Here is a 22,391-nt window from a genome sequence, read left to right as displayed (position 1 = left end):
CAGCGTTACTACCACCCGCCGCCACCACCTTTCCCACCACCAAACCCGCCAGACTCATCACTTGCAGTGATAGCCTTTTTAGCCGCACCACGCTGGCTCTTCTGCTGAGCGGCCTCATGCTTCCTCAATTCTTCGGGAACGCGACTGATCGAGCTCTTCATGAGCATCTGCTTGAGATCGTAAAGAACATCAGCATCCTCATTGCCGAGGAAGGTGATGGCGACACCGCTCTTGCCCGCACGACCGGTACGGCCGATACGATGGGTATACGACTCAATATTGTTCGCCATATTGAAGTTGACGACAAGAGACACATCGGGGACGTCGATACCGCGACCGGCGAGATCGGTGGCGACCAAAACATCGGTTTTGCCGTCGCGGACGGACTGCAGGGCGGCCTCGCGCTGCTCCTGGGTCTTGGAGCCGTGCAAGGTAACCGAGCTGAAGCCCATGGACTTGATGTCGCGGGCGACGGCGTCGCAGTTGCGCTTGATGTTGACGAAGACAATAATGGGAGGGCGGAACTCGCCCGAGGCCAGGATCTGCTGGAGCCGTTTCTTGCGCTTGTCTTCGCCCGCGACAAACTCGACTCGTTGCTCCACTGTGTCCACGGCCTCGCCGACATTGCCGATTGTCACGATCGCCGGCCGCCGCAGGTATTTGCGGGCAATCCGCTCCACCGCCGGCGGCATGGTCGCCGTGTACATCATCGTCTGCCGGTAGCGGATGTCCCTGCCGCCAATGTGGCTCGACATGGCCCTGCTGTCTTCGGCAGCTTCCGAGTCCGGCTTTTCGTTGCTGACAGGAAGGGCGTCGAGGATCTTGTTGACGGGTTCTTCGAATCCCATGTCGATCATGCGATCGGCTTCATCCATGATCACGTAGCAGCATTGCTCTAGAACAATAATCCGCCGCTCAATGCAGTCCACGAGACGACCGGGCGTGGCGATGATGATCTCGGCTCCGTTGCGAAGGTTGTAGGCTTGTTCCTCGATCGAATGTCCACCGACAATAGACACCACGGTGAAGCCCAGGGGCGTTGCAAACTTTTTCGCTTCAATCTCAATCTGTTGCGCCAGTTCACGCGTCGGCGCCAGAATAATGGCGTAAGGGCCGTTGTTCCGTCGCATCTCATCTTCGTCCAGTCGAGGCAGTTCTGAGATATAAACAAGAAGCGGAAGTAAGAAGGCGGCCGTCTTACCAGACCCAGTCACAGCCACACCGATAAGATCTCGATTCTGGAGGGCGATGGGGATGGCAGCTCTCTGGATAGGTGAAGGGTCCTTGTAACCGACTTGCTCGACAATCTGCAACAACCGTCTGGGGAGTCCCGACTCTTGCCAGCTCCGCATGGGGTTGGGTATGCCGCCACCTTTGGTGCTGATGTTGAAGTCTTCCTTGAAGATACGCCAGTCTCGTTCGCGCATTTGATCCAACCTCTTCTCGCTCCAATGTTTGTCGATCGCCATCCGGTTGGACTCCTCTTTTCTTTTCCGCTCCATTTCAAGAATCTCTTGAGCTCGTGCTGCTCCAGCTTCTCCATCCCTCGACTGTAAGGCTTCGGCATATTTTCTTGCTGCAGCCTCCGCGGCCTGGTCGTCAAATCCACCTAACCTGCCTCGTCCGAAGAAAGTGGGTTGCGCCCGCTCGTTGTAGATGGGATTGTAATCAGGCGTGGTGTCTTCCTCCGTGTTCCACTCGAAATTGAACTTCTTCTCGGTCGTGCGCCGTCGCTTCTTTTGGGCCGAAAAGGTCGAAACATTCATGTTCGCCCCCATGTACCTCTGTCGAATCAACTCGAGTTCTGCCTTTTCTACAGGATCCTCTTCAGCCTGTCGTTTCTGGGCTGACTTTGAATCACTTCCGCCAAATGCGATTGGCTTGGGTGGGGGAGGCGGCGCCAAATCGACACCTCTGTTGGGCTCCCGCGACCGCATCGCAGCAGGACCTGTTGGGATATCTCCATTGCGTTGGGCTCTCGGTCGGTTCGGTACCGACGAGTTGGACTTGGATTGCTCGGGCTGCGTCGGTGGACCGACCGAATCCTCGCGAAGAATACCATTTTGCGATTTTGCCGCGCCTGCCGCCTCGACTTCCTTTGCGCGTTTCTCCAAAGCCAACCGCTCACGCTCCGCTCTCGTCAAGAACTTTGGCTTGCTGGCAGCCAGATCGGCCTCGCGCTTCTTCTTCACCAGCTCTTCCACGCTCAGGGGCGTGACTTTGGGCGCTTTGGTAGAACCCCATCCTTTCTTCTTGGGCGGAGGCTGAGGCCTTGACTCGTCAACGGAAGGCTCGGGGAAGTCACTCGGTGGTGGTGGCACGGGCTCTGGCGGCGGAGGCGGGATTGCGTTGTCAGACGGGGGTGGAGGCGGCGCAACATCTGACAAAGGTGGAGGTGGAGGAGGGTTCGTTGCTGTAGACGGAGGAGGCGGAGGGGTCTGTGGTCTTGAGATAGGGTCAATAGGCGGTGCTGGGACGTCAATTTCTTGGTGGCCGTTCACCATTGTAGTCGCCATGCCGGCGTGTCTGGACGCAACTCAGAGTTGCGAATCAGCAGGACGGACTGTAGATAGGAATCTGTATGAACGGTGACAAGACAGGATATGTTCTGCCGGTCTCGTTGGCTTGGACTGTGGAATTCTTTACACAGAATCCCACCGCGACGTACTTTCTACAATGTTGTAGTAGAAGTTCTGAACTTTGCACTTGAAGATGAAGGCGAATGTACAGATCGGTCGTTCAAGACGCCAAGCGGCTGCGGTCCCGCATTTGTGAATTGATAAACTGGCACGTGATAAGGCTGAGATGTTGCCTTGTCCGCCCCCGAAGTTTCCATCGCCATCTCTTCGACCCTCCGCCCGTTCCCTCCCATGGCAATCTGTAGGTCCTCCCTCTCGGACATTGATCTTTTAATCTTTTATCTGGATCAAACGTAATATACGACCCATGAGAGAGGCCAGATGTCCCTCGTTTCACCCAGTGGAGCACACCATTATAGGTCACCTCAGCCCCACCCGTATCTTTGTATTGTACACTGACCCAGTGAGTGAGTGAGGCGGCTCCCTGGAAGGACTATTTGACGGAGTTCAGGTACTGTATCTATTTCTCCGCTATCAGTGTCAGCAATCCGTTCTAGAAACACCACTTACAAAAGATCCGCTTCGTTTGTGCCCCCACCCCGTTCCGTTCTGTATGACAAATATATAAAGGCTTAGATATTTATGTTTCCAATATAAAGATTAATAATCAGCAAGACCACCTCAGACAAACACATTCAATCCAACAAAACCCCCTGTGATCTTGTTTGATACTACAACTTTCCTATCCCCCTTGACCTATATCCAACCTTCCAAACATTCCAGCCATTCTGACTAGGCTCTCAATTTCCACCAACACCAACACCAATTTCAAAATGGCCAGCAAAACCACTCCTACCACCACGGACCAGAACCTCCAATTCATACTCTCCGTCAAAGTCTGGATCCCAGCATCCAAGCAATCCGAATTCTTCTCACTATTCAAACCCGTCTATGACGCCTGCGTTGCCGAAGAGGAATGTCTGTTCTTCGTGGTCGGTGAACCAGAAGACGCCGGCGACGGCAACATCAGCATCAGCTGGACCGAAGGCTGGACCAAACCTGTGGAGTGGTTCATGACGGTGCAGATGAAGAGAGATTACTACGAGCCGTATATGAGTACGACCGAGGCCATGTTTACGAAGCCACGGTGGTTTGAGATTCTGAAGCCAAAGGATGGTTACACAGCTTTTAAGTTGCAATCGCAATCGCAATAGCAAACGCCTGCAATGAGTGCCGCCGGCGAGGCCAAGAGCAGTTAAATCAATCCGCGATCACTGCATCCCAAGTTGTTGCGCTGGGTTAGGAAAAGGTTGTTGTGTTGTTTGGAATTGAACAAAGTGTTCTTGTCTCTTCCCTTGACACAAGCAAACGGTCCACAGGGGCTCGGAGTCGAAACGTAGGTTTATTCGAGCAGATGGGGGAGGAGCTTGCATCCCGTGGCCGGACATCATCCCGTGGTCGCAGACGCTTGGGGTGTGTGGGAGACCATGTAAACAAAATGAAGCATGTCACAAAAAGAAAAAACACCGGACCTTCATCAGTACAATCATTATGATTTTTGGTATTGACAATTGAGACCTCATACACTCGATTTCCGAGATATTGTAAGAAGGGCCTCAAAAAAAGAAGGTGCAGTGCAGCCTTCTACCGAATTCCAATCGCTATGCCCAGATACTCATACCCGCCTTCATGACGGTTTTCAGATGAACCTACCGCGACCAGAGAATGGCGGCCAACGGAGGGTTCGAACAATATTGTTGTCACACAACATTATGCGTACCGGATCGGCGGAGGCTATAAGGACAAGGTTATGTTAGTACGTACTGCACAGGTTGGCGCGGGGTGCGAGGAAGAGTATCAAGTGACATACCTGACCATTAACAACTCCTACAATGCCCTTGCTGGGATCTGTGAGTGCTTTGGGCAACTTTTGAACGGAGATGGGTCCGTTGATCTCCCGATCAAGGGTCATGTACTCTTTGGCGGCGTCCTTGGTGCCCTTCTCCAACAAGTATTTCATGTATGTGGTAACGAGCTGCTGAACAGTGGACTCGCCGAGACGGCTCTTCGTAAGGATCTCATCGACCACGCGTCTAATTCGGTCGTGGTGTGCTTGTTCCGTGTCGGCTGTTGTGGGCTGTTCAATCTCGAAACGAAGATAGTTGGTCCAGAAAGCCGGGCTGTCGAGATACCAATGTTGGTTCTTTTGGAACACTTGTCGAGCTTCTTCCGGTGCGCCTTTCACCTTCCACAACAAACCTGCCCATTCCGCCACGAGAGCGGCTTTGGCTGAAAGATCGATTGTGGGGGCGTCAATGTGACTCTGGTAGACGGCCAGGGCAGCATCGAGTCCAGAATGACGGCGAGTGGTGTTCGCAAGAGAGACAATGGTTTCGACGTGTCCGGGCAGTTGAACGAGAATAGCCTCGTGAATATCCTTGGCCACATCAACTCGTCCGGTCATCTCTTCAAAGTAGGCATATTGAAGTCTGACGGTTGGAAGAGCGATGGGAACAAAAATGCAAGCTGCCCGCTGGTAGATGTTTCGGACTTCCTCTTCCTTGCCCGGTTGGCCAAGCATCCACCTAGCATACCTCAACCAAAACTCCTCGTATTGGGCACAGGTTACCAGGCACCGCTCGTACAAGAACTGGATGCGCGTATAATCGCCTTCACTCTCCTCAAAGTCGAGGTACTTGCGCCAATTCGCCAATTGGGCTTCATCCAAGTCTGTCACATGGAAATAGGGTCGCTTGATTTCAGCCTCGTAGGTCCATCGCTTCGTCGTCTCGGTCTGTGTCACCCTGAACAGTTCGAGATGGTAAGCGTCGATCCGTACCCGCAGCTCGCGTTCCACTTCTGTCTGACTGAGACCGGCTTTGTATCCGAGACCTTCATTCTCGAGATCCATCTGTAACTGAGTGAGAGTCCCGGGAGGCACGATGGCAGTCAGTGGTCTTGTTTGAGCCATTTGCCGGTACTTTTCAAAGTACCTCGCATACTGATGCATCGGAATGCTGATAATTCTGGCGAGAATCGCAAAGATTCGATCAAACGACTCCAGACGCTCTTCGAACTCGATGTATTTGTCCCAGAACGGGTGGGCGAGGAAGTCGAGGCCTACGTAAACGGCGCCTCGCTCAAAGAGCCTATTCATCACTATTGTCAGTTTCGTCGAAACAACAAAAAAAGGGGTCAGGAGATAGGGGGCGGAGGAAGCAAACATGAATATGCCGGATCTAGTACGCGGTATATGTGAGAGTCCCTGAACCATCTGCAACATGTGTTTGCAGGAGGAGTGATGATGATGGGCACAGGGGCCGTCCGAGAAGCAAGCAAATCAACGCGCCTGACTGACGATATGTGAGAAGCAATCCAGAAGGGAAATGGCTGACGACGATCTCACCAATCTTGAGGTGGCCGTCGGCATTCTCTAATAGAACCGAGAGAGCGGTCTGTCGTCGTCTCTCTGACGTTCGAGGCATGCTATGTTTAGGTCTCAACAAGAGGGAATCTTATCTGTATACTTACTCTCGGATGACGTCGGCGTCGTGGCAGGTCTCGGATTTGAAGGCGCAGTAGTTGGTCCATAAGTCGACCGAGTTTGTGATGCTTGCAACACCTCGTTCATAGACCTGCCCCATTATCAGTATGCGCTTTCAACTTGTAGAATCCATGGCGCTATTCTCTCACCATCTCGGCGGCTTCGGTCCCGGCTATGGCAAACTCCATGTCGGCATATTTCTTCCAGTAGCCAAAGAACAGCGGAAATTTGGCGAGGAGACGATCATATATGTTTCTGATCGTGGTAATCGCTTGTGAACTTGAGTTTCTGTTGATTCCGCCCTCGAGCGACTCTCCTGCGCGTACCAACTTCTCCCATATTTCAAAGTTGTCTGGATCATCATTCTATCGCGAGATGAACGTTAGTGGCCTGACCCCCATGAAGGATCTAGTCTCAACATACCACCTCTGCAAGGAGCTTTCGCAGCTCGGCACTCTCCTCGTCATTTCCACCGTAGGCGTCCATATGGACGTAGTCCGGTAGGCAAGAATTATAGGAGCCGCGGACTGTGATACGTCTAGGAAATTCTGCGGTCGCTGTCTGCTTATGGGTGATAACAATTCTTTCGCACAGATCGTCTGTAATACTGAATGGAATACGTGAGCCTGTGGCAGCTAGAGTGTAAGGGTATGTCTAAGGAAGCGCGCAGGCTGAAGTACCTACAACTTGCAGTGAAGTCAAGTCAACCTGCGCTCTGGAAAGTCAATTCGTGCCAAGACACGTGAAAACAGCCTTTCCCGTACTTCACCCGGATTGGGCCCAAGGACGATGCCGCCCTGTGGACAGTTCGGACCGCCGCGCTCTGCAAGTTCTCGACATCCTGTAACACGTTGAAGTACAAAGCACAGGATATTGTCTCTGTGCTTTTTTGTCATCGACTGTCGGCACTCATTTTCCCTACGTATCACGCCCACTACGACCGACACCTGAAGTGATCACCTCACCCGGAGGCAGCGGGCTCAATAGCCCTTTTCTTCACCTACCAAACTTTTTGCGTGCGACCGGCCATTGGAACGAGAGCTGATCGAGGAAAGTTGAAGTTGTAACATCCACCATGGAGGGCGCCGTACAGAAACTCAACCTGCCGACGCGGCTGGTCAATTTCTTCGCCCGATACCCGCCGCAACTATACTCTGCCAAATTTACTGGGGTCAGACTGCCTCTGACGCGGAAAGAGGCCAAAGAAGCGGCCATTGCCAAAGCCACGCAGAAAACCACAATCACAGAATCTACTACTAGTACAACACAAGGCGAAACCGTGACGCGGATAGAGGTTGAAGCCTCTGCAGAAGTCACCACGACACCACCGACAACAACATCTTCATCATTATCCTCTTCATCTAATCAACCTACGATACCCACGGTGGCAGCGAACGATCTTCCTCCGAACCCATTCCTCCCGCGCAAGAATCCCATTACCGGACGATGGGCTGGCGCCAAGATCGGACTGCGTCGACAGGCAGAGCTGGTCAAGCTGGCTCAGAAGCATGGCATAGAGGAGCTTTTACCCCCAAGTAGGAAGTCTTCGGCCTTCAAGGAGGCGCGGTTGCTGGAGAGAGGACTGCGTGTCAAGGGTACAGGCGAGGGCCAGAAGGTCAAGGGTCACAAATGGGAGAGACATGTCGGCGCGAATCTGGACAAGAGGAGGGCCGCCATGGAGAACATGCCGGAGATGATCAGAGAATGGAAACAGGTAAGGCTCCTTTCTGGCCGTCGTGCTTGCAGGATCCGTTATGCTAACTACATTTGCAGAGAGGACATGGCAGAGGATGGAAGAAATATCCGAAATAGTTCTTTACTTTTTGTCTATTTCCATTGGCTGGTGTATGCACGCCGCATCTCTCTGTATAGATCGCATTGCACTGCGGCAGTCGGTCGAGCGATTAAGCATCGCCTGGCATTTATACGTCAATATTCAGCCCTGATACTCCTGTGGGTGGCTGAGTATCGCCGGTATCCTCAATCAGCCCGTTCCCCACTTAGACAACAAGGTGTGTGTTATCGGGGGATACTGTTGTTGCTCTATGGCATTTTCCGGGGCATCTCTCTTGTATATACAATCTCCTCAGGTAGCTCAACAGACGAGGCTGTTTGTATAAATATAATAGCTCTGACTTCGAGTGCTAAATGCAAAGACCAGCGGCAGCCGAGCGCTAAGTCTAGGCAAGTTGTCCAGATACCGCAAGCCAGTTGACTAATCCTTACCAGACCGCCAATGGGGCTGCACATGCCGTCATCTGCGCAGTACGTCCCCTGGATTCCCGGAGGTGACTTTGAGGCCGACTTTTTGATGACACTCGCATGGCATGGGGTTTGGTCCATCACCATGGCCGCTTAAGTGCATATTGTCCGGCAAGGGCGCGAGATGACCAGTCTTTGTATCATTCGGAGGTTCGTCAATGCTGCTCGAAACCGTGCACCATGTCTCCCATTCGACAGCCTTCTAGCCACCTCAATATTCACCGCTTGCTGGCACGGCTGGGGAGGTCGAACTGCTGCCCGGCTGGTACGAACGTCGCTCTGCGGTACTAGTTTCGCTCACCTGTTTACCGGTCGATCACTCTGGTTTCGCGCCATCAGGTAGGCTTCTTATCCGTCTCTGAATGGGGCGGAGACGACGACGGTAGCATGGAGCTTGTCGAGGGTGGTCCCCAGTTGTAGAGATGGCTCGGTGTCCCTGAGGGCGGAGACTTGGGCGGAGACTTGGGCGTCTTGGATCCGGTCGAAGCAGTCAGTCAACTCAGTGATCGGAACCCGGTGGGAGTCAGGTGCGGCCTGCCTCAACAACCATAACTGGCCTCGTCAACTCGCGGTGTGCTCTCATGCCGCGGCGATATTGCACGTAGGCGTAAGAGGGATGCGTCTCGCACCATGGTAGCTGAACAAACCCCTAGCAGGTGGCGCAGTTTCGAAGCCGCAAAGTAAGCTTTGGGCACTGACTGAGAGTCTAGATGAAGGTCTTGCAATGCCTTCTCTTCACCAGTGTTATCCATAAACAGAGCAGGAAACATGCCCCGACCATCATAACAAGCCCACTCCAGAGCTGTAAACCAAGGTAGCCATGGCCACCAATTCCAACCAGGGCCCCTCCAATGGGGCTGCCTATCAAAGAAGCAGTGGCGCCGACCGCCTGAGCCATCCCAAGGCGCGCCCCGAGAACTTTAGGGTCGGGACAGACGACGGGGAAGATGCTGGGTGGAAGGGGGATTAGAGCACCACTAAAACCTCCTGTGGACTGTAAGCATTTGTGCAAAATCCAGGTTCTGACCCTAAGCTGTGATGTTGAGTACTTACCATACAAGGCCGCAAATGCCAGAAAGGAACCTGTGCTGTGTACACCTGCCCATGCCATGCAAAGCACTCCGGAAAGGGTCCCACAGGTCAACCAGGGAATCATGACCCCGAAGCGAAGGGCTGCCGTGGCGGCTAGCAGTCGTCCGACAACAGACACGCCCTGAGCTATCACAATAGAATACAGCGCCAAGGAACGTGACAAGCCCAGTTCGACCTGCGCATAACTTGCCATGTAGAAGAAGGGCACCATGTAGCCACAGAACAACTGTATATCAATCGTGCATCAGCTCAGGCTCTCACAGGAGGGGTTGATCCGCGACTTACGAAAAAGTTGGACCATGTATACAACCAGAAAGCCAGATCTTTCAGTGCTGCTATGTCAAACAGCTTGCGAACTGTCCCACTAGAAATATCGCCGGTGTTTGCGGTCCCCCAAAGCAAGAGAGGAAATGCAATAATGTAAGACCCCATCATGATGAAGCCCATCACCCTTACTGTCCATGCAAAACCCAGAGAGTCGATGGCTTGATCGAAGGTTATGGTATATATAATACCTCCTAGATTCGGTCTGTAAGCAAGCTGTAGCCCCAACGAGTCCGGCAGAAAACCAACCAACTGGTGCACCGCTGGTGACAATTCCCATGGCCATTGCTCTCCGCCTGCTGAACGACCGACTGACAAGGGCTAGTCCTGGGATGTACAAAACGCCACAACCCAAACCCAAGCAAATGCCCTGAGTCATGAAGATTTGGTAGTATTTATGTGAGAGACTAAGCATGAAGATGCCGAAACTGGACATGGCCGCCCCACCGAACAGCATCATTTTGTAGTAACCCAGGTCGAATGCTGGGCCAGAAATGACGCCGGTGAGGATCAGAAGATAGGCTGCGATCGTCCCGACCCAAGAGATGTTTGATGGTGACGTGTCCTTCAGAAGGTCGAGTTCGTAGTAGCTCTGGAAAGGACCAAACGAAAAGGTGAACCCCCTTGACGCAAAAACCGGCATTAGCTTTCTAGTCCGGACATGTCGAGAAGAGGTTCATACCAGACATTGAAAAATACGAGCCAACATCCAAGCACTTGAAGCCATGCTCTTATGCCTCCGTCAGGGACAGCTGACGGCGGTGGCGGACTGAGCGCTTTCTCCTCGATCGGAACCTCAAGGGCATTGGGAGAATCATGAACCGATATTGTTTCGACGCCCATTTTGGCGACTTCCTGCTCTGGGTATGCCATGCCAGTAATAACAAGATTGGTTCCAGGCACTGTTGACCGTATTCTCCAGCCTCGGTCGAGTTGTACCGACCCCTCCCAATCAGCCAATGTTTGGTTCACACAGAACACATTTGAGTGTGATCAATCCATAACCATGATATGGGAGAACAGTCGAGATCTTCTAGGGTTTGCGGGATCCGGGGTAAATTTGAGTAGACTGGGGATGAAGAAACGGAAAGGACGGCAATGAAAGTACATAAGATAATGACAATTGCGGCAGAAGGGTTTGGCGAAGTCGTCCACAGTAATAATTGCGGCAGCCAACAGAACTCGTACTAGTAGACTAGATGAAAGGGTGAGCCGAAGTGCCGGTGTAGGGGTCATCAATCCACCTATGGCTATTCGACGGCTTGAGCGTCCATGAGGATGTCAATAGCATGGTCTCGTTGAACAACACTGGTAGTGCCCAGGAACCGAGGCTGCTAGCACAGGCCTGGCGGAGGGTGAAAGGGGCTTCCATTATAAATCGGATCTTGGATCAGCGTGGAGAAAGATCGCGGAATCCTTGACCGGCATTTGATACACATGCTAAAGATGCCATTTCCCATCTGGAAATTGTTTGCTTCATCTTCAAAGCGAAATTCTTTCCCGATATCCCTCCGCATCATGAGGAGGCCGGTAGGTTTTCGGGGGCAGGGAAGCAGTTGGTCGGCTGCAACAGTGGAAGGCAGCTGTCCTTTGACTCGCTGCCAAGGGTCCTCGCTCGTGCCTGAATGTGGGGAGAAAGATGTTCTTGGGTCTTGACGTCCAACGGCGGAACTCCAGCGCGAGGCGTACAACTCCGTTGGGGGCAGGATGTGGATATTCAAGGACCGTTGTCGTTCTGAGGACAGCGAAGAAAAACTGAGCACTAGTACAAACACTGCATGTGTTGTTAGCGTAGACTAGCCTCTCGCTATGCTGTAAATTGTATGCCTAACTTTTCTGTAGTGCAGACACTAGTGGCTAGCGTTCATATAACCTTTAAGGTAACACCGCTGGCACTTCCGCCGAACTTCGCTGTTTGCGTGACACGGCTCTCACATTGCCTCATGTTTTGACGGGACCGTGTTCGACTACTCTACCCGTGGTTAGCAGTAAGGTATAATCGACTCCCCCTGCTGCTGGGATCATACACAGTCATCATTACTTCGACATATTATGTACCATGCCCTGATCCGGACCCACCATATCACCTCAAAGAAAAAGATAGCACGCCTCAAAACTGCCGCCAAAGCGCTCCAATGCTTTGCTCTGCTTCGCTCTGGCGGCGTCCCCGGAGTCATGTATGTTCGGGGCGAAGACAAATACAACGTGCAGAAATGGGTCGACACAGTCCATGAGTTACGGTACAAAGACTACCAGCTCGTCGCCCCAGTGCACGCTGTCCCACCAGATACGCAGCTCGAACGAGATGCTGGCGACTCCGAGCCATCACTAGGTATACTAGAAGAAGTCGACACCGTCAAGGAAATGGCTGCCCATATGGAAAAGAGAGGACTTCAGAAGTGGTGGCGAGTGGCCATGAGATTCGCTCGTGAATGAAATTCAGCCATGAGATAGTAGATGGCTGAGACCCGCAACACTTGCAAAGTATCCATGCGACACATCCGTATCACGGATTGTGAAATTGGAGGCATTGAACCTCGTTTGAGTTCCTGTATGTCCGGTGCTCCAGACCAATGACGACAATATTATGTTCTAGCTCTACAGCAATATTATATTGCTGGAACTATCACGCCCAGAGCACCCTTCACGCCATGCAGAACCGACCCAGACAATATCTTACAATTTTTGGTACTCGAGCTTGCCCTCCAACTTCTTCGCCTCGGCCACCTTCCGCACAGCCTTGTTGAAGTCATCCTGATTTACTGCATCTCGGTAGTCCTTGATGGCGAAAAGTCCGGCTTCGGTGACGACGTTTCGCAAATCAGCTCCGTTCAGCCCATCGCTCATCTTGACCACGCTCTCGAAATCGATGTTGCCTTCTGTCACCACACCCGCAGCATGGATTTTCAGAATTTCCAATCTGCCTACCTCGTTCGGTAGCGGAATCTCGATCTTTCTGTCAAGCCGTCCAGCTCGTAGCAATGCCGGGTCGAGTGTGTCGGGTCTATTGGTTGCCATGATGATCTTGGTCTTTCCCAGATAGTCAAAGCCGTCCAACTGGTTCAGCAGCTCCATGAGCGTTCTTTGAATCTCTCGATCGGCCGACGTGCCTTCACTGAACCGTCTTCCTCCAATAGCGTCGATTTCGTCCATGAAGATGATACAAGGCTCGTGTTCTTTGGCGTACCCAAACATCTCTCTTATCAACCGGGCAGATTCACCAATGTATTTGTCAACAATGGCGGAGGACACAACTAGCCAAAAGTTAGTGGACCGCGATTAGCAGCGAAGCCAAAGAAACCCACCTTTGAGGAAGTTCGTGTCAAGACTGCTCGCAACAGCCCTGGCCAGCAGTGTCTTTCCCGTTCCGGGTGGCCCGTAAAGTAACACGCCTTTGGGAGGTTTGATGCCGACTCGTACGAAAAGCTCCGGGTTCTTTAATGGTAATTCGATGACTTCCCTCAACTCTCTGATTTGCTCATTCAGACCACCAATACCGGCAAAGGACACTTGCCCGGGGTCTTCCAGTGACATGTTGTAGACGAGGGGATCTACTTCCCGCGGAAGCATTCGCATGATTGTAAGGGTCGTCATATCCAGCGCCACTCGCGTTCCTTGTTTCAACTTGCTCTTATCGACCTTGGACCGGCAGCCAACAACGTATCTGGGACCGGAGGAAGCCTTCACAATGACTAATATATGTCAGCATCCCGAATGTCATTTATAGTATGACCTAACGCACATCGTTCCTCGTCGAGTTGTTTCAGCACTTCACCAATAATCTGGCCGACACTCTGTAACGCTTTGATGTTTTCTTCCGTAGTTTCGAAGTCTCTTTGAAGACCTTTAATGTCCATTCTCAGTGCTTTGAGCTTCGCTTCCCATTCTCTCGACTCCAGCAATTTGTTCTTGTATTGCTCAAGGGCCTGCTGCCGCTCTGGGTCCCCGCCTCCGTCCATACTTGCGTATTGAAGGTGGACGGGAAACGGCGCGGAGAGGGATTAGAGACTCAAGATCGTTTAAAAAAATTTAGTGACCGGGAAGGAAGATAGTGGAATTGATGCGGCTGCAATGTCAATGTCTAGAGGAGACGTGTTTAACCGGGAACCTTTTAGGGATCTGATCAGATGGCGACGAGTACGGCAGCTTGCGCAGGTAACCAGCGACACGCGGTACGAGCAAGGAGCGCAAGGCTATGTCAGTAAGGAAGGTTTGCCGGCAAAAATCACGTGAACTGCATCTCCCGTATCGAGTTTAGCTCCGGCTTGGATCTCACCACTTGTTGTGCCCCTCCATTAGTGGCCGCAGCCAGAAGGAAGCTGTGACGAGGTTTTGGTTGGGAGGGGCACAGCAAATGCGGTTGCACAGCCAGGACTCGTTGACCGCTTTGCTGAGCCGTGTGACTGAGATCCTCGTAGCAACCTCTGCCTCACTGCCCCACCGAAACAACAAAAAGTTGACTCCGTGGTCTCATCATCCTCCATCTTCTTGCGACCTCTATATCTCTGTAACAGCCCCTCTAAGAACATATTTCTACCTTCTTCTCCTCCCATTCACATTCACACGCACACTCGAGCAAGGCTCTATTGAATATTATACAACCACCGTCACACCACTTGAAAGTATCCGGTAGGTACCCCCCGGTAGTAGTGATCTACCAGAGCTTCTCCCCTCACAGCATCCTCTCTGTTCTCCTGCCATAGCAGCTTGATTCAACAAGCTTGCTCATCCCGCTTGATCTTGTGGTTTCTGGTTCTTCCCCAACATCTTCACTCCAGCCATTTCCCCATATCTTCGGCCTGCGCCTGTCCTCCTTCCGTCCACCCGGTATCTTCCATACGCTGACCCACCACAGCCATGCCGATTGTCAAGATCCACGCCCGGTCCGTCTACGACTCCCGAGGCAACCCGACGGTCGAGGTCGACGTCGTTACCGAGACTGGCCTTCACCGTGCCATTGTTCCTTCCGGCGCTTCCACCGGTCAGCACGAAGCCTGCGAGCTCCGCGATGGTGACAAGTCAAAATGGGGCGGAAAGGGTGTCCTGAAGGCAGTCGACAACGTGAACTCGATCATTGGCCCCAAGCTGATTGAGAAAAACATCGATCCCACCGACCAATCTGCTGTCGACAAGTTTTTGATTGAGCTAGATGGCACTGAGAACAAGACCAACCTGGGTGCGAATGCAATTCTCGGTGTTAGTCTTGCCGTTGCAAAGGCCGGCGCAGCCCAAAAGGGCGTCCCGCTATACGCACATGTTTCGGACCTTGCGGGGACGAAGAAGCCATATGTGCTCCCGGTGCCTTTCATGAACGTCCTCAACGGAGGTTCCCACGCCGGTGGCCGTCTTGCGTTCCAGGAATTCATGATAGTTCCCGAGTACGTATCATAGTTCCCGGCTACCTGATCGACAAAGCTGACAAGGCTTGCAGTCAAGCACCTACTTTCTCCGAAGGCCTTCGTTGGGGCGCCGAGGTGTACCAGAAATTGAAGGCTCTGGCAAAGAAGAAGTACGGCCAGTCCGCCGGCAATGTTGGTGACGAGGGTGGTGTCGCTCCAGATATCCAAACCGCCGAAGAGGCCCTTGATCTCATCTCGGCTGCCATTAAGGAAGCTGGATACGAAGGCAAGATGAACATTGCCATGGATGTCGCCTCGAGTGAATTCTACAAAGAGTCGGAGAAGAAGTACGATCTGGACTTCAAGAACCCAGACAGCGATCCGAGCAAATGGCTCACCTACGAACAATTGGCCGACCTCTACAAGTCCCTGGCCAGCAAATATCCCATTGTCTCGATTGAGGACCCATTCGCCGAGGATGACTGGGAGGCTTGGAGCTACTTCTTCAAGACCAGCGACTTCCAGATTGTTGGGTAGGTAGCTTTCTGTCGCCGTGATAGTACTTATGCTGACATTTCACCAGTGATGACTTGACCGTGACGAACCCTAAGCGCATCAAGAGAGCCATTGAGTCCAAGGCCTGCAACGCTCTTCTGCTCAAGGTCAATCAGATCGGCACGCTCACCGAGTCCATCCAAGCTGCCAAGGATTCCTACGCAGCTGGCTGGGGTGTGATGGTCTCGCACCGCTCCGGCGAGACGGAAGATGTCACCATTGCTGACATAGTGGTCGGCATCCGAGCTGGTGAGATCAAGACCGGTGCGCCCGCCAGATCCGAGCGTCTGGCCAAGCTCAACCAAATCCTGCGCATTGAGGAAGAGCTGGGCTCCAATGCTATCTATGCCGGCAGCAACTTTCGCAAGGCTGTCACCTTGTGAAGAGCACAGCCAATATGAGACATGTACTAGCGGTCTGATGAAAAGTACCATTATCAATACACAACCTTGAAATAGCTTTAACGGAAGGGGACACGATGCCTCGCATCTGTCGCCCACCACCAGCAGAAGGCATCAAATAGAACGATTCCAATCGCCAAACAGACCCGGTTTGGTTTCTTGATCTTCGTATGTGCTATAAAACATAGCATTGAGCCTTAGCAGGTTATACAATGAGACGTAAATTCAAGGGTAACTATTGTGCTCTGGTGGTTGCTTCACCCGCGACTCGGACCTGGGTCGGGATGATTGGGCAGCAATAATGGTCTTGGCGGCCGGGCGCTTCTCGAATACGTCGATCGTCGGCCCGCGATCAAAAAGACACAAATTCCGGCATCGCAGTCCACGACGCTGATCCAACTCTTGCACCCTCGATTTCGCTGGACCGCCCGCATAGATAAATACACAGGGCATCGAGCAACAGTTCTACCGCCATGCCTCCGAAGAAGTGGGGTGAGTCGTATTATCTCCTGCGCGGAGGGTCTTTGTCCTGGGACACTTTGTGCGCACATGCTACGTGCGATGACGGTCGACTAACCCGGTTTTCGTAGACGATGAATCGGAAGAATCCTCTTCCGAGGAGTCGATAGATGTCCCAGTGGCGCCGCGACGCAAGTTCGAAGACGAGGAAGACTCCGAAGATGTACGCCACACCTGTGCCAGTTTGCCCGCCCCACCATCATACTGACAATATTGGACGACTAGGTCGCAGACAACTGGGAAGAAGAAGAAGATTCCGAAGCCGAACGAGAGAAGGCAGCAAAGGCCGCGGCAGCCAAAGCCAAAGCCGATGCTGAAGCCGCCGCCAGCAAGAAGTCGAAAGCGCAGCGAATAGAGGAACACCGAGAGGCAAACAGACGAAGACGCCAGGCAGAGCAGGACGAAGAAGACTCGGACGAAGACGAGGCGACCCGCCGTCTGCGGCTACGACAAACCGAACAAGAAGCCGACCTGAAGCACGCGCAGGACCTCTTCGCCGACGTGGGATTGGGACCGAAAACCCGCTCGGCGCCCAACAAGGCCGTGATAGTAGAGGACAAGGAAAACCCAGGCCAGACCATCGACCTTTCCACCCTGCCCTTGTTTAGACCCGGTACCAAAGCACAGTTCGACGCACTGTCGGCTACACTAGTGCCTCTGCTCACGGCAGCTTCGTCCAAGCCACACTACCCCATCTGGGTTGCGAATTTCGTCAAGCAGATCTGCGCCGACCTGCCAAGCGCAGAGATCAAGAAGGCAGCAAGCGGCTTGACAGCCTTGAGCAACGAGAAGCTGAAGGAGGAGAAAGAACGAGAGAAGGGTGGCAAGAAGTCCAAGGCGGCCAAAACCAAGACCACACTCGCCGCGACCCGGGATATGGGCAGAGGTGTGGCCGACACCACGAGTTACGACGATGATGGTTTTGGAGAGGATGATTTCATGTGATTTCCGTACTATCAGCCAGTCTATCTTTCGCAAGGTCATCGATGATACAGTACATTGCATGAGCCGAGGAGAATTGCGCCAGTCGATGGATGAGCCATGGGAATTTCCTAAGATCACAGAATTGCTTTAGACCTTTTACTTTGCCCTGCTTGAACTAGTTGGGAACGATTTCAGAACAGAAAAGAAGACACATAGAACCTCCACTGTGATCGCTAATCGCTGGATAAGCAGCCATTTGTGGCTGGACGTAGAGGTACAAAATACACTGTAGTTCGGTTAGAAATGGCCTATGGCTCAAACCACACTGACTGTCATACTGATGTTCTAAGTGTTTATTATTATTAATCCCGCCTTGTGCTATTTATGCCAAACGAGTTTCTTATTTCTCTTCTACTTCCATGGTCCATTGCAGCGAACGATCTCGCCATACTAAAACAGTCGCCGCTGGTATACTACATGCATGGACATCCTGGCCCGATGAATAATTGTATCCTGCCCACATGGCGCCAATGTACAAGTCCAAAACTGCAATATCAACTATCCAAACCCCCAACCATGCCAACACACAAAATACTAGGAATCTGGAGGAGGTGATTTTTCAGACCAGGTACTAGGTATTCGATCAATTCTCGAGAGGAACAAGTCAAAATTGGCGGATTCTGTGTCGCGAAAGGGCGAGGGGCGCCTTTTGCATATACTAGTACGGCGTGCAAGTACCACTACTACTGCTGGGACCTTACTGTACTACCTGGTGCCTTCAGCCCGGCTTTCTTTACTACGGGACGAACAGATCTTGTTTGCTGTCATGAAGAACCAAACAGAAACAGAAACAGAGTGGTCTCGTTACCGACTCGACCGCGACCGACACATCAAATACTGGAAACGATGCGCGCAACTACTTCCAGAACCCTACACATCAGGCGACTCCAACCGGATGAGTTTTGGGTTTTTCATCGTCGCGGCACTGGACCTCCTAGGCGCACTTGAAAACGAGACTGTCGTCAGTACGGACGAGAGACAAGGCTGGATCGAATGGATTTATGGCTGTCAAGTACCGCATACAGGCGGATTCCGAGGGTTCACGGGCACTGTCTTTGGTGCGATGAGAACGCCCCAGAATTGGCATTGGAATCCGGCGAATTTGCCAAATACATATTTCGCGCTCGCGACGCTGGTGATTCTGGGTGATGATTTGAGCAGAGTCAAAGTCGACGAGTGTAGGAATTGGGTGAGGGGGTTGCAGAGGCCGAATGGGAGTTTTGGCGAGTTTGTCGGTGAGGAGGGTGAGGTGTTGGGAGGGGATGATCCGAGATTATGTCTTTGTGCGGTGGGCACGTTGAGGATTTTGCAGCTGGTTAGAAGGAGACGGAAAGAAGAGGACGGAGATGAACGAAAAGAGGAGAAGGAGGGCCTTGTTGGGATTGATGAGGAAGGGTTACGGAGGTTTATTGGGAATTGTCAGGTAAGTTCTGAACAGAGCCTACGGGCCCCAGGAAAGGGGCATATGGTTGTGGAGATGCGATGGATAGTTCCTACGAGGATTGAATAGCCTGTGTGGCCGTGGCTGACTTGATGGTGTGTGTGTTATGTTATAGAGCCATGAGGGAGGGATTGGCCAGGCGCCTTTGCTGGAAGCCCACTGTAAGTTCAGTTCTGGTCCCCTGGGTGTGGAAAGGATGAAGGGGTTTAGAGGTATGAGAGGAATGAATGGAATGGCTAATTGTGAAATGATTAATAGCCGGTCTGAACTATTGTGGAATTGCCACACTTTCGTTCCTGGGCATGATGCAAAACCCGCCGGCGTCGATACAAGAAATGGCCAGCCAGGCTGGACTGGATATTGAAAGCTGTGTGCGTTGGATGCTTGATCGACAGACGACATGGATTGATGACGATGATGAAGACGAAGACGAAGACGATGAAGAGGATAATGTCGAGGATGACGATCAAGACCAAAAGGGAGACGAGGACGACAAAGAAAAACGACACAATGGGCAAGCTGATGGTCGACGGCCAGACGAGCGAATATTGGACCTGTCGTCGCTGAAACCCGGCCTTACGGACAACAACAATCAAGAGCTCACTGCTGGATTTTGTGGCAGATGCGGGAAAATGGCGGACACATGTTATTGTTTCTGGAATGTTGGAGCACTGGCGGTGAGTACTGCACCTTGTATAGGCTGCCAGTGGTGGAGGACGGCGTCTTCGTGTGCATGTGCTGACCTGTTTCTTCATGGATAGATCCTTCAACAACATCAACTGGTCAATGTGGATGCCCTGAGAAGGTATCTTCTGGGCCATGTTGCGCATCTCGTGGGAGGATTTGGCAAAGCTCCTGGTGAGCTCCCAGGTAAGTAGGCTTCCTGTGTGTAGTTTGACGATTGCCGAGCTGACCAGGATGGTAGATCTCCTACATTCGTACCTCGGCCTTGCAACACTGGCTCTATATGATGAATCAGGGCTGAAGGAGTTCGATCCCACTTTCTGCTTCAGCAAGGACGCTGTTGAGAAGCTGAAGCGACACTGACGGAAACCTCCATCTTAGAGAGAGTAACTATTCATTGACGATGTAAAGAACCACGAAGTGCCAGTAAGGCAAAGAGGGATTTTGACAGTGTACGCCGGTTTCTGGACGCTGTTTTATTCTGGCCGTTCAAGCATCATTTCGACCTGATCGTCCAGAACCCCATAACTTTGGTCCCTATCTCGGGTCGTCGGCCGCGAGGTGGTCAGTGTACAGTATCCACCATTGATTTATTCCGCATTACTAGTACTGCAGATCGATGATCCGAATGTTGACCATGGTTGCGATCGAAAAATCAATTTCACAGAACCAGGGACCTTCTGCCTCATAGGCTCGTTTACTAGTATTCCCGCCGGCAGGTTGTTAGTTTGCACTGCCAACAGCTTGAGGAAAGCCAGCAACACTCGAAACACGCGATTATTTGAGTTCAGCCACGCATCAAATACTGTAACTGGTACAGAATGTGAGGATGCGGCTAGCGAAAAGAACGGGGGGCCCAAACACATCTGGAGGGCTGAGCGAAGCCTCTCAGCCAACTGATTCCGGGCAATTCAAGCAATTCGTTGGCCATGCCATGCCAGCAGTGATAAGCACTAGCTATTCTTAGGCCAGCAACCTTGCCATCTCTCACAGCCTGCCTGCGACCCGGTCAGATCCAGTCGTGTCGCCTCTTGCAGCACGGCGGACGCCAGGGCAGCAGTAGTTCTTCACTGGAGCAGGATCTGAAGGTGAGCCTGCCATGATCATGGGACAATTTTCCTACACGTTCCCCTGCGTCGTTGCGAACGCGCCGTTGTGAACGAACATAAACGAAACCAACGTTCTCAAGCCCGACGACAGCAACACATAGAGAGTCGAGGAACAAAACCTCCTCGCGTTACGGTTGAAGCAGCCCACCATTACCATGCCGAAACGGACTCTTTTCACCAACATCACCCCTCTTCCTCCTCAAGTCTCGCGCGAGGTCGCGATAGCCATGCTGCATAATCACGATGAGATGATCGAACTGAATCCGCTGGTAATCGAGCATCACCCGATCAAAACACCTCGCGATGCGCCCGCCGACGAGTTCCTCGACTGTGCCTGGCAGGAGCTGACGGACAAGATCCATTACTTGCCCGGCGGGTTGGTCAAGGGGAAAGTGAGCTACAAGGCCTGCTTCCACGACACGCCGTACGGTCTACAAACACACATCTACGCGCCCATGGGACTTGACATTCGGGAAAAATGGTCTATTGGGGGTTCCTTGCCCGGTGAACCCCCAGAGCCGCGAGAACTAGGAGTAGATGTGCCCAGACAGGGTCTTTATCTGCGGGAAGATGGCGACATGAGGTGCAATCTCCTGTTGACGTCGTTTGTGCGCAAGAACCTGGATAATGCGCACAAGGTGTTGGTGGAACGGATCCTGAAAAAGGCCGAGCGTGTAGAGGAACATACTCGTGCCACGGGAGAATATCCCATGACTCCTACGAGTCCCCGGTTTCAGCCAGGTTCGCACATGGCCAAATCTCAACTCCTCACCTCGCCTGGACTCACCTCGCCGGGACTTGCACCGCAGATGTTGTCGCCGCAGCAGGAGGCGACCTGGCAAACAATGGCCGGCCACCCGGCGTTCCGGACGGATGACAAGCGGTTCAGCACAATGAGTCTTCCGCCATACCAAGCTTACCACCAGCAGCACATGAGCTACTACGCTCCTGCCCAACAGCAGCAGCAACAACAACAACAACTACAACCAGGGGCACCTACCAAACAGTTTGTGGCCGAGTTACCTGGCTCGACGATCCATGCCGGTCATCTAGCTCCGCCAGCACAAAAAAGTCCGTCGCTTGGCGATAATCGAATGAGCATGGTGTCGGAGTTGTCTGGGTCGGACGGCACGGCTAGGGGGTCTCCAAATCCACAGGCACTATCGGATCGGTCGAGTATGACTTCGGATCTGCCCAGTCCATATAAACGTTACTTGGAGGATAAGGAGAGAGAGAATGCGCCGGAAGGGAACCAGTCGGTCTCGGACCGTACGAGTTTGCTCTCGGAAATGCCTTCGAGGCCCGCAAGATAGGTAACCGAGGCATGCATATAGGAGCCTGACGACGGTGAAATGAGCGTTATGAATGATGAGCTTGGGATTGTGTAGACATAACAAGAGATTCTTTGGGCTGAGGGAGACTAGACGGCATTTGACGGCAACCTACCTAGGTACAGACCAGACTTATGATGGATATGGTCCAAACAGGCATTTTAGAACGCACGGGAAGGTCATGATGAACATATACGTCTTTTAGACTCGGGCTGTTGTTCTAAAGC

The 22,391-nt window shown here is 52.4% G+C and overlaps 11 protein-coding genes across 11 annotated transcripts; 7 read left to right on the top strand and 4 right to left on the bottom strand.

Moving 5' to 3' along the window:
- Positions 1-8: 8 nt before the first annotated feature.
- On the bottom strand, positions 9-2,516 carry HMPREF1120_00583 (pre-mRNA-splicing ATP-dependent RNA helicase prp28; the record flags this gene model as incomplete). The annotated part of the gene is made up of 1 exon (XM_009154582.1): positions 9-2,516. The coding sequence occupies one exon, from the start codon at positions 2,514-2,516 to the stop codon at positions 9-11; it is 2,508 nt and encodes an 835-aa protein (XP_009152830.1).
- An 896-nt stretch (positions 2,517-3,412) lies between these two features.
- HMPREF1120_00582 (uncharacterized protein) lies at positions 3,413-3,793 on the top strand (the record flags this gene model as incomplete). The annotated part of the gene is made up of 1 exon (XM_009154581.1): positions 3,413-3,793. The coding sequence occupies one exon, from the start codon at positions 3,413-3,415 to the stop codon at positions 3,791-3,793; it is 381 nt and encodes a 126-aa protein (XP_009152829.1).
- Positions 3,794-4,349: 556 nt separating this feature from the next.
- Positions 4,350-6,609, bottom strand: HMPREF1120_00581 (uncharacterized protein; the record flags this gene model as incomplete). The annotated part of the gene is made up of 5 exons (XM_009154580.1): positions 4,350-4,373; positions 4,450-5,728; positions 6,111-6,214; positions 6,273-6,488; positions 6,547-6,609. The coding sequence occupies 5 exons, from the start codon at positions 6,607-6,609 to the stop codon at positions 4,350-4,352; spliced, it is 1,686 nt and encodes a 561-aa protein (XP_009152828.1).
- A 320-nt stretch (positions 6,610-6,929) lies between these two features.
- HMPREF1120_00580 (uncharacterized protein) lies at positions 6,930-8,929 on the top strand. The gene is made up of 2 exons (XM_009154579.1): positions 6,930-7,837; positions 7,897-8,929. Exons 1-2 carry the CDS (start codon positions 7,199-7,201, stop codon positions 7,933-7,935), a joined length of 678 nt encoding a protein of 225 aa, XP_009152827.1. The 5' UTR covers positions 6,930-7,198; the 3' UTR covers positions 7,936-8,929.
- Positions 8,930-9,091: 162 nt separating this feature from the next.
- On the bottom strand, positions 9,092-10,644 carry HMPREF1120_00579 (MFS transporter, MCP family, solute carrier family 16 (monocarboxylic acid transporters), member 10; the record flags this gene model as incomplete). Its single annotated transcript, XM_009154578.1, has 5 exons — positions 9,092-9,372; positions 9,439-9,703; positions 9,763-9,995; positions 10,051-10,424; positions 10,484-10,644. 5 exons carry the CDS (start codon positions 10,642-10,644, stop codon positions 9,092-9,094), a joined length of 1,314 nt encoding a protein of 437 aa, XP_009152826.1.
- Positions 10,645-11,724: 1,080 nt separating this feature from the next.
- On the top strand, positions 11,725-13,528 carry HMPREF1120_00578 (uncharacterized protein). Its single transcript, XM_009154577.1, has one exon. It carries the CDS (start codon positions 11,854-11,856, stop codon positions 12,235-12,237), a length of 384 nt encoding a protein of 127 aa, XP_009152825.1. The 5' UTR covers positions 11,725-11,853; the 3' UTR covers positions 12,238-13,528.
- HMPREF1120_00577 (26S protease subunit rpt4) lies at positions 12,478-13,760 on the bottom strand (the record flags this gene model as incomplete). The annotated part of the gene is made up of 3 exons (XM_009154576.1): positions 12,478-13,055; positions 13,107-13,493; positions 13,544-13,760. The coding sequence occupies 3 exons, from the start codon at positions 13,758-13,760 to the stop codon at positions 12,478-12,480; spliced, it is 1,182 nt and encodes a 393-aa protein (XP_009152824.1).
- An 898-nt stretch (positions 13,761-14,658) lies between these two features.
- HMPREF1120_00576 (enolase) lies at positions 14,659-16,078 on the top strand (the record flags this gene model as incomplete). The annotated part of the gene is made up of 3 exons (XM_009154575.1): positions 14,659-15,179; positions 15,233-15,673; positions 15,724-16,078. 3 exons carry the CDS (start codon positions 14,659-14,661, stop codon positions 16,076-16,078), a joined length of 1,317 nt encoding a protein of 438 aa, XP_009152823.1.
- A 491-nt stretch (positions 16,079-16,569) lies between these two features.
- HMPREF1120_00575 (translation initiation factor eIF-3 subunit 1) lies at positions 16,570-17,560 on the top strand (the record flags this gene model as incomplete). Its single annotated transcript, XM_009154574.1, has 3 exons — positions 16,570-16,588; positions 16,687-16,778; positions 16,841-17,560. 3 exons carry the CDS (start codon positions 16,570-16,572, stop codon positions 17,558-17,560), a joined length of 831 nt encoding a protein of 276 aa, XP_009152822.1.
- An 805-nt stretch (positions 17,561-18,365) lies between these two features.
- On the top strand, positions 18,366-20,087 carry HMPREF1120_00574 (uncharacterized protein; the record flags this gene model as incomplete). The annotated part of the gene is made up of 5 exons (XM_009154573.1): positions 18,366-19,022; positions 19,156-19,201; positions 19,299-19,717; positions 19,802-19,910; positions 19,966-20,087. The coding sequence occupies 5 exons, from the start codon at positions 18,366-18,368 to the stop codon at positions 20,085-20,087; spliced, it is 1,353 nt and encodes a 450-aa protein (XP_009152821.1).
- A 901-nt stretch (positions 20,088-20,988) lies between these two features.
- HMPREF1120_00573 (uncharacterized protein) lies at positions 20,989-22,146 on the top strand (the record flags this gene model as incomplete). Its single annotated transcript, XM_009154572.1, has 1 exon — positions 20,989-22,146. The coding sequence occupies one exon, from the start codon at positions 20,989-20,991 to the stop codon at positions 22,144-22,146; it is 1,158 nt and encodes a 385-aa protein (XP_009152820.1).
- Between the last annotated feature and the right edge of the window lie 245 nt (positions 22,147-22,391).

This window comes from Exophiala dermatitidis (assembly GCF_000230625.1).
Source record: "Exophiala dermatitidis NIH/UT8656 unplaced genomic scaffold supercont1.1, whole genome shotgun sequence".
Lineage (NCBI taxonomy): Eukaryota > Fungi > Ascomycota > Eurotiomycetes > Chaetothyriales > Herpotrichiellaceae > Exophiala > Exophiala dermatitidis.
This window is presented reverse-complemented; position numbering and strand designations above follow the sequence as displayed.